Genomic DNA, 10,746 nt, shown 5'->3' on the forward strand with positions numbered 1-10,746 from the left:
ATACATTCAATTTGTATACCATATATTTTTGGCAATAAATATGTTAATGAAGAAAACTATATATTTTTTGTATCTGTAATGTGAATAGCACAAAGTAATCAATTTTATTTGCAATCATGGCAGAACCAGTCATCACTTTGAAGGTAAGTTTCTTTACCAGTGAGGCCTACACATTTGAAATGATACCAAATACTACATCCGTCACAAGCTACTGCATTGTTTTTCACTGACTGCCCACAAACACCACATGGCCACACACATCTTCGTTTTCTCTTCGTTGGCTTGGTACAGATGGAAGGTCTGCTGCTTTTGTGTTCTTGATTCATTTTCTGTTGTATATGTGATGAATTACTGGTGGCGCTGGTTGATGGCTCCAAGGCTTCATGTTGCTGGGAGTTGCTTGGAGTAGACTTGTTGGTGTCTTGCTGGTTTGTTAGTGGATGGCTTTGCAGAGTAGATGTGTTCCCTCGTTGACTGGTCAAAGCATCATCAGAAGAGACTGGCATAACCGCTTGCAATCCTTCGGAGGCAAGACTGGCTACAGTTGAAATCTCAACATGTTCAGTAGTTGTGTCAAGGTTATCAGACTGAACTATGTTATCAGGGCTGGTTGGAGCTACATGCATTCTGTTGCTAAATTCACATGTTGCTGAAGGGCTGTCTGGAGAAGGATGTGTTGAAATTTCTGGCAGTAGCAATTCTTCCTTAATGGCTGGAATAACATGTCTGAGATAGAACTTATCTACATTTTCTTTAACTCTCTGCCAGAAAATTTCATTGAATGGCACAGGTATGACAAGCAAACCAAGCTTGGTATATACAACAAAGTCACATGATTTAATGTTGAGAATACCCATCTGTGCTTGTATTTGAGTGTAATAGGGATGTGTTGGTACCAAGCTGTACGTGCCATCACTATTTTCAGAGACATACTGGACTGTCCGTCCTATGGCCTTCTGTGGTAGGATATCTCTGGCACTGTATGGGCATTTACACTCAATGACACGTGTCATGCAGCAGTCACAGCTCGCAATCCTATCTGGGGATACGCCAAGGTGAGAGTCATCCACTGGCACAGTCAATCCACATCTTGTGACTACCAAGTTGTTGTGGTGTGTGGACATGGCTTTTTTGTACATTTGTACTGCAACATCCTCTTTTTCTCTTCCCCATTTGATGGCCAATGGTGGATGTAAGCTGCTGAATGTTGTTTGACCTTTTACGGACATCATGATGGACTTGGATGGTAAAAGACCCTTGCGTTCAATGAAGCGATTAATACTATGCATTTTTGTGGCAGTGATTCTATATTTTCTATGGTCATGCCACAGTTCACTTTCAGCTTGTTCCATAGTAGCATTGTTTAATGCACTTGCCTGTTGATGGGTCATATTGTTTTTGATGTAGTTAAAAATGCCCTCATCTGTGATGCACTGTTCACTTTGTGACACATACTGTTTAGCTGCATCTATAACTGTATTTGCAGTAGAGACTTGTTGTAATGATGGTGTACTTTCTACTTGAATTTCCTCTGAAACGCCATTAAAAAAGACGTCATTGGTATCTGCATATCGTTGAGGTTGAATCAAATGAAGAGCAACTGAGGAACCTGGAATTTCACACAGAGCATCCCAAATATCATCATCAGACCCTGAGTCAGATGGTGAACTAGGAATGCGGACTGGCTTAATAGATGTTTTGATTTTGTTATTGTACTTTGGATGTTGGAAGTTGATCTCCTTCAACAGAGCTGGGCGTGTTTTGACTGAAAAATCGTCGTTCCATGTACAGGACATATCAGTACACGTTTGGTTTCTATTAAGGCCATTTTCAGTAGCTGCTACGACCTTGAAGAGTAATGCAGCAACATGGGTGCACACTTCCCCTAACCTGTAATATAAAAAGAAGGTAGAGTGGCCTAAATATGTTGAAATGATAGCATCTCAATTGGACACATGGAGTACATTTTCATGTAAAATTGACTGAGAAATGTAATATGCTTACCCTGCCATACACTGACAGCGAGCTCCCTTGATTGTTAGATCTTCACTGTTGACAACTACCCAGACATGGTAAGGATCACTAGCAGCCTGTGACCTTCTTACAGTTGTTTTCAAATAAATATATGATGTGGCTGCTACTTTGTGGATGTTGACTTTATTGACGAAGCCATTGAAGAAAAACTGATATGCATCCAGGGAACGGTATGCTTTCAGTCTGTCTGCTGTATAGAAACCTAACATGGGAGATGAAATAGTTCGTCAACATGATTAATATCCTTGTACCAAAAAGTTACTCAATACATACAAAAACCATGGTGCAAGACATGAATAGAAACATTAAGACATCAAAATGTACAGAGACACCCTGAGTAAATGACGGTAGGTTTGAAAGTTTGGACTAACAGAGGATAAATGGCATGATGATAAGTTAGCAATTTATATTGTCATTCAAAAAGAAAAGTTATGCTACTCTCTATGAAGAAAGATATCATATCAATTACCATCACTGAAGAAAACATTTGTTATGCTAGAAATTAATGAAACAGTCTGAATCAACAACTGTCCATACTAAAACAAGAGTAATCAATATACATTTACCTGGAGTATTAACAAGGTAATTATACATGTCTCCATATGTTAGTGGGGGGGGGTTTCCCTGATATCTTGGTGCCATTCTGTAACTGTTTCTGGGTTCGGTAAAACCTGCCCACAATCTGTTGTCAGTATTTCTGTCAGCCGTCTCTGACTTCGTCTCTCAGTCTCTATTTGTGATGGATTTACTGGAATTTTCAACTTCCATGCCCAAAAGGCCAGAACTGCTAACTCTCCCTGACATCCATCTGCTCTTATTTTCCGTTGGCCAAGATACTTTTTAAGTTCAGAAACCTTGTATTCACGAAAATGTTCAAGAGTAAACTCTCCACAGTCAGCCATTCTAAACACTGCAAATAAAATTGGAAAACACTTAATCATTGAACAATGTACCTTTACAAGATTAAAAATGACACATCAAATTCATACACTACTAAATGGAGTCCAGCTAAGAACAGTTTTACTGATAGCCTCCACAGAAAATAGACGCAAGATGATCTGTAAATTCACAAGTCATTGTAAATACTAGTATTATGTTTATTATCAAAATTATATCTGGATTCAGTCAACCAAATTCAAAATTGAAATATTGTCACATGATAAACTGTGACTTTCTAATAAGAGTAATGCCTAAAAGTGACGTAATTGAACACTGCAGCTGGCTGAAGAGTCATGCACACAGAGCCATGGTAGTATGGTTTGAGTTCAGCTGTACTTCTGGAAGTTATAAATTTTGTATACCCACTAAACATTTCGAATAGTCAAAGTGCTTCCATCTGAAAGGGGAATTCTTGATCGACGAGACAAAAAGATGCCAACTTAAGGTTGAGAAAACGAACTTCAAGGACATCGATCTTAAAAATTTAGATGTCATAGCAGTTTGCAGGTGCATTCCGATGATAAGTAACAAAAACGAAGTATAACAGGTTTATCATGGGTGAAAACCCGCAATGACACGGTACGATTGCGCTATGCACACTATATAAAATTTTAGTACTCACCGACGAAATCGTCTGCCACGATCGGCGCGGGAAACCCGTCCTTCAAAAGACTACAATTTAGAAGTTTACTTGGAAACGTACATAAACAGTCTTCACTGCTTTTAATTATGACACCACAACCGCCACTGCTAATGTTGAGAAAACGGAGCAAGACAGAGCAAGACCGGCGAGATTGTTTTCACAATCAGCTGTTCAGGAACACCGATTGACCTCTACGCGTACAATAACAACAATGACGCAAGACTAGCTAATTACTCCCCCTCAAACGGAAGTCAACATATCCCACAGTGCAGTTCAGTTATCAAGATGGCGTTAACGCAGTGCTGACCTATACATCGCTATTATAGGACACCGCGAACACAGCACTACACGCAGGGCTAGTCACTCCGTAAAAAATTACAACTCAATGATAAGAATATTTAACACCTGATTAAATTTTATTACTATCACAGGAGACCCACAGTTTGCTTACATGTAATGTTTTTTGTTTTTATTTTGATTAGTTATTTATGTTTATATTAGTCTTTCTGTGGTCGTTGTTGTTCGTGTAGATTAATAAGATTCAACGAATATAACAACTGTAAAGGCTGGTGTTGTTTCAAACTTGATGTAGATGTCATAAGGAAACACTACAAGGACACCATCATTATTTGACCTAATGCATTCAAAACTCTCTCCAAACATACACTCTACACAACAACAACAACAACAACAACAACAACAACAACAAACAAATTTATGGGTCCCCTGTGTTACTTCATGTACATTTCAAACAAAGCTTGAGTTTGAATCTAGCGAGTTGGTTCTGGGATGGTTGGAAAAGTTGCAAGTTAACTGTCTTTCATTGAGTCCATGGAACCAAATATAGCCCCATGTTGAATCTCACCCTCTTACCATGATTAATCTGGGGATGAGTATTTGTGTTCATACGGTGTTCAATTCAAAGTTCCGCATCAGGCTTTTGTATATATTTTGCATTTGTGTCTGAACCAAATTCTTCTTTAGGTGTATTTTGACTGGTAAACCTTCCTATAGGCCCTTCATACTGGGAAATGACTGTGATCATAGACTTCCTTGGAAGAAGCACACCAAATATAACCTTTGGTAGGGTTTAGAATTAAGGTCAGGCTTAGTGTAAGGTTTAGCATACTTAAAATTGTAGTTGTATATCCTACCTAATAAAAAAATGGATTGTGACCTTCCAGAATTCTTTCCTTTTGTTTGGAAAGAGGTGATGTAATTTCTAGGAATTTGACATTGATATAAAGATGGTCCTTTAAACCACTTCTTTGTTCAATAGTGCATTTGAAGTTTTATTGGAAAGATAATGTATTTTTGTAGTTAGTCAGTGTTACTTTAAGATGAAATCACAGAATACTTCTTTTTTGGTTTGATTTTTATGAAAACCTCAGAATCAACAAGACTCAAGTCATGTCACGACAAAGTCATAATTGTACTGTGTGTAGCTTGTCTTTTGCATCAAGAAGATATTTAGAACGACATGGTGCAACCAAAAGACACAGACATCAGGAACATCTACTCAGGGTAAATCCTGCTGATTGTTTAGAAGGAATTCAAGAACAGGTAATTATATCTAGAGCTAGTCCTCTAGCTCTTTTTTTTTTTAAATTGTGTTTGTGGTTGATATTGAATAGTAACAAAGTAGTAGTGCTTTGTTTCTTTGGATTTCAAACAAAATAAGTTAATCAGTTTTTTTATCACATAAAGCTGATAAGCAACTCGTAGAACAAAAGCAATGTTATCTATCAGAGAGCTACATGTGTATTATCAATGCTGACAAATCTACGCTGTTAAACAAACACTCTGAGTTGCTTTCAAAATTTTGTCACCAAAACAAGTAGTGCTTATCAAAATCTAAAACCACCGAGAAAACAATATAATTTGACGTCCTAACCATGTGAGTTAGAGTGAGTGTACAACTAAGAATTTTTCAGTTCTGTCTGTTTAAAAATTGCAGGGTGGATGAAACTTTGAAACCTGGTGAACAGATGTAATTACTTTGTATTTTAAGTAATTTCTGTCATAATGTATAACACTCTATTGTATATATATGGTATATTATAAACATATGATATATGTATATGTATATTATATATATATATATATATATATATATATATATATATATATATATATATATATATATATATAACATTTTTTTTCTGTTTTCAGATCACAAAACGCTTTTGTACAACGACTACAAATTTAACTGTCACACAAAGTTCACCAACAACATCAACAGCTGTTACATCTTCACATGATCCAGTGATTTTTTCCTTGGTATGTCATTATTGCAATGCAGACATTTGTTTTTGAATTGACTACTTCCAATATTTGAGCTTTTCATATCATCATTTTCTCTGTTAAGGAATGTCATAGGTTAATCTGTAGTAACCAAAGTTACATTTGTATGAAAATTTTGGGGTATCTCTAACACATAAGACTTGTTTTGCACATACAGATCAACAATTGCTATGAAGAAGAACATGATGATTTCCATGATCATTCAGCTTTGGAAAAGATGAGTCAATGGAATGAATGTGAGTATAATTAATGTGAAAAGTATCCTATGTGTAACCGTACATAGTCAGCTGTTGTTTTGATTTTATTCTTTAATCTTTACAGTTACTGAAAACATAAAATACACAATCTCTAAAAAGCTTTGTCAGAACAAGGAGTTGCATCACATTTTCTGCAAAATTTCTGTTTTTGATTCAATCCTTTCTCTCTTTTCATCAATTCTATTATTTATAGATTATGAAGAGGATGATGTGTCACTGTGTGCAGATGATGAGGATGTCAATGATGAAACATTGAGTCCCAGCAATGACTGGTACCCATTTAAAGATGAACACTATGCAGAACTGGCATGCCTTTTATGTGCTCCTCGTCCATTGGTAAATAAACCGAGTATAGTAATGTGCTCACTTTGTACAGTTTAGCTAATGTTCATTGAAATTGAAAAAAATCCATGAAACTGTTCTTAATTAGCCTTTAACTTGAGTCATTTGTAGAGATAAATATTTATGTGTCGTTGTTTGTTTTTTTTCAACAGGGAGAAACAAATTTGAAGTACATTTGGTATCTATTGCAGAAAAGAGATATGACAACACCTAGTTTGTATCAGGTGAAGCAGCATCTAGCTGATCTACCAGGAAAGCTAGAACCAACTTTGGTATGTTTGCCATTATGGTTCTAGATATGTATGTCTTAAATTGCACATCCTTGTTGGAATGTATGGTTCCCTAACTATAAATGATGTTGTATGAATGATTACTTCATAAATAGAGTTATGTATCTACAAGAATATTTAATGAAGAAATAATGCAAACGGTCAATTGTGCTTAATGTAGGTGTAGAAGTGTATAAAGGCACGATGAAGTTTATTTTTAGGTATTGAAAAATGAGCATAATGTAGATGATGTAAGTTTTGTAAACAATGCTATTCTTTAAATAATACTGCTTTTATCAATTTTAAATTATTTTTCTTCACAGTTTGTAGACACTAAGGGACAGGAGTATTATTCTTTGTCTGTGATTGACATTATCAGAACCAAAATGGCAACACCAAGTACATCTGGTCTGCTTTCTCATTACCCAAAATTGCAACTAATAATGTCATAAGGTATGTTGAGAGGTACATTTATTTAGTTCCTTAGAGAATTTGCCTTCATAAATTTGTCGTAATATTAATCAACACACAGCAGAGTAAGTGATTGTATTCTCTGATAGTGCTGTTCATTAAGTCATGTACATTATTTCTAATGTGTTCTCAAACATGCTAGCTCTGCACACTGGATGCAAGAGCAGATGTTAACATTTGAATTGTTGATATTTTTGACATTCCATTTACCTTCTGTGGAATTGAGTCCAACAAAACTTTATTTTTTTAACATCAGTTTTCAACAATGAAGGCAACTTGTGAAAAAATAGTATTGCAAACCAGCCACAGCCAGAGAGAAACAATATAGGAATTAACTGGATTAGACTCACAATGGAAACATTCACAGGTAATCCCTTGTGAGTCAAGTGCAGTTGATGCCTTTTTTTCTCATTCCAAAACTATAGCCTTGATATAATTGGACTTTATATCTCTTAACAAGATGACTTTCTGTGGGTGTTTTCTTGATCTCTCATAAAACCAGGAATATGTCACTATGCTATGTCTTAATATCTATTTTCTCAATGTATATCAAATTAGGGAAATGTATGAAGCAAAGAAATGGCATCTCAACCGTAGGTTTCATACGCCAATGGTAGAAGTAAACGATGAGGTGTTTTACTTGAAAGACTTTGTATGGATTGACCAAAATGGCACCCTACAACTTGGGTATATCTCATCAATATTTGTCGAGGTATAATGTATTTTATTTGTATTTTTTCTCAAAGACTTCAAAACTAGGCCAATAGTGACTCATGTTCAAGAATCAAAAATGACATTTGTAACAGGGCCAGCTTGAACTACTGCTTCTTCCAGTGAAAGAAGCTTGCTTCACCAGAAATGACTTCTAGCTTAAAGTTTGTCATATTGAATAGTAGTGTATAATGTTGATTGATCCTGCTAGCTTCCACAATTCAGTATACGATACTTCATGTTTGGTTGTAACAAATGGTCAGATCATTCATTTTTCTCATAACATTAGTTATGACCATCAACATTGACTTTAAGTCTTCCTTCTAAGTTTTGTCCTCTCTCAACAGTATATATGTTACTATCGGGATCTTTTTTTCTCTAACTCTACTGCAGATGACACCAGGGATTGTGAAAGTGGGCAGCCTGATATTTTTGTGAAAGTAATTCTTTGCAACAGATATGACCGAAAAGTATGTCATACAGATAAGATCATAGCCATTCACAGCAATCAATTGAGGAGTCATTATGAAGGTGATGTAACAGTGAAACAGTGGGTTGGAAGATGACAGAGAATGGATTAAAGAGACTTCTCATGAGGTATTTACAAGTTCTTGTCAGGGTTAACGACATAGGCTGTAACTTGTGGCAAGATTTTCAGTATTCTGCTTCTGTATATCAACTACCATGTCTGATCCTAATCCGTTTGTCATGCTGAAATTTTGAGTATTCTTTTTAAATTACAGATTAGGGATTCAATGCAGAAAGTGTAGGGAAACCAAAAGTCAAAAGTTCTGAAAAAATTAGCCAAAAGATACAGCTTATGGAGCATAATGATTGTGATTCAGGCATTACGGGTCTGGTGAAACACCCATGGTGAAAATTGACAGAAATACACTTGATGGTCTATAGAACAGTTATGTTCATTTCTGTTATCATGATTGTTAAACATGGCAAAGCAAAAATGCAATTGTGTGTGTCCTCTAACTATTTTCTGACAGATGTAGTGCTAGCGGGGCAATCTACTGGTGAGAAACGGAAAGCTAGCGTGCGCAGGTTAATGCACTGATCACACACAGGGCTTACTTTGTTGCGTTAGCAGATACGGGCCAGAGATAATGCGGTGTGAGACCACTATTCGATGTAAATGAACAGCATTCTTACATCAGAGCGCACCAAGCAGGACCCTGCTGAGGGCGTGGCCTAAGTGCAGCAAAATGACCCCGACAGAAACCACACATAGAAATATAAAAAAAATAACACTCGCGTATACTTTTATGTTGCAATTCTGTTCCAAGTGTAACAATATTACCCTTGAAAGCTAGTTAGTCTGTTGAACCGGGTTGATTTCAAAAGACCTTTAATATATTTGAAGGTTTGTCCAGGCTGAGTTTTTCCCTATCCATATCTTATCTAATTTAAGTGCATTTTGCTATCAGGGTTTTCACTTTAGTAAATACAATACTTTTATTTTCTTTGCAGTTTGTCCAGTCATTGATAGATGGTTCATCCAATCAAGAAAACAGCAAAAAGACTTGGTAAGAGTGTAATTACAGTACCGATAGTTCTGTTTTCCGATGATGTTGGTAGCAGTAGCACAAAGAAATGGAGCCCACTCAGTGTTTGGTGTTTGATGCTAGGAGGTCTCCCAAAAGATGAGAATAATAAACTTGAGAACATTTCATTTGTGAATGGGTCCACAGGAGTAGGTGCTATGGAACTTAGCAAGGCAATAGTCGCTGAGTTGAAAGTTTTAGAGAGTGTAGGGGTGGTAATGTACAATGCCCACCTTAATAAAGAAGTATAGTGGTATCACCAATTCTACTAGTGAAAGCTGACAACGTTAGACAGTCAGAAGTTGTGAATCATACTGGTGCCACGTCAGTGCAATTTTGCCAACGTTGTACTGTAAGTAAACTTGTTCTAGCAGAGGACAGTATGTATGCTTTGGTATTTGCTAACATGATAACTGTATTAGCCAGTTTATAGGAGACTTACCAACACACATATAGTATGATGCACTGTTGTGTCTGATATGAATAACAAGGCATATGAAAGTACCCAAACTACAAAATGTTACTGTGTATTTAAGAAAATGCTGATAAAAATATTAAACATTAAAAAAATTCAGTATATTAAAAGCAAGGAATAATGGACCTCATGTCTCAGTCCTTGTAAAAGCATTTATGATGGCTATGTAGGAAGTGCTCTTGCAGTCTACGTTCATGGTTCAGTTTTGCATTGAATAACAAAAGATGATCTCCCACAAGTATTTCAATATTGTTGTACAACCATTTCTAATTGATTCATCTAGAAATAACATTCATCTATTACAGGTCTCTAGAAATGAGCCATGTGAAATTGCATCCCCTCGAACCAAAGATTCCACCAAAAAAATGATTGCAGAAATAAAATCAGCAGGCAATGACAGGTTAGTTTTTAGCTCCGTCTGACATCAAGTTTATCAAATAGGCTGACTTTTCGTCGTCATTCGTCGTTGATCCGTCATCTGTTAACAATTGCCTTCTATTCTGAAACTGCAAGTCCAATTGCTTTGAAATTTTACATGCAGGTTTCTATTTATAAACTAAATGTGATATATTGAAAGTATGATGAATTTTGGTCAAAAAATGAATTTCTCAAAAAATACTCGTCTGAAAGCTTTGGTATTTGGTATACATACTGTATTCCTACAGATGACCATAATGTGATGTATATTTGCAATGCCAAGTTTACTGTTTATTTGCTGACCAGTTCCCATAGTTATGCCCATTAAAAT

General features: G+C 36.1%; 3 protein-coding genes across 3 annotated transcripts in view; 2 read left to right on the forward strand and 1 right to left on the reverse strand.

Annotated features, from left to right (window-relative positions):
• The window catches only part of LOC139136967 (uncharacterized), a 412,563-nt gene that overhangs the window by 336,344 nt on the left and 65,473 nt on the right, over nucleotides 1-10,746 (forward strand). The gene's annotated exons all lie outside the window — the stretch shown is intronic.
• On the reverse strand, nucleotides 105-3,923 carry LOC139136963 (uncharacterized). The gene is made up of 4 exons (XM_070704840.1): nucleotides 3,596-3,923; nucleotides 2,601-2,944; nucleotides 2,005-2,236; nucleotides 105-1,890 (listed from the first exon to the last, which is right to left on the reverse strand). The coding sequence occupies exons 2-4, from the start codon at nucleotides 2,674-2,676 to the stop codon at nucleotides 105-107; spliced, it is 2,094 nt and encodes a 697-aa protein (XP_070560941.1). The 5' UTR covers nucleotides 2,677-2,944; nucleotides 3,596-3,923.
• Nucleotides 4,922-7,240, forward strand: LOC139136367 (uncharacterized). Its single transcript, XM_070704091.1, has 6 exons — nucleotides 4,922-5,179; nucleotides 5,789-5,896; nucleotides 6,078-6,156; nucleotides 6,371-6,513; nucleotides 6,672-6,791; nucleotides 7,112-7,240. The coding sequence occupies exons 1-6, from the start codon at nucleotides 5,027-5,029 to the stop codon at nucleotides 7,238-7,240; spliced, it is 732 nt and encodes a 243-aa protein (XP_070560192.1). The 5' UTR covers nucleotides 4,922-5,026.

Source organism: Ptychodera flava, chromosome 7 (genome assembly GCF_041260155.1).
Source record: "Ptychodera flava strain L36383 chromosome 7, AS_Pfla_20210202, whole genome shotgun sequence".
NCBI classification, from domain to species: domain Eukaryota; kingdom Metazoa; phylum Hemichordata; class Enteropneusta; family Ptychoderidae; genus Ptychodera; species Ptychodera flava.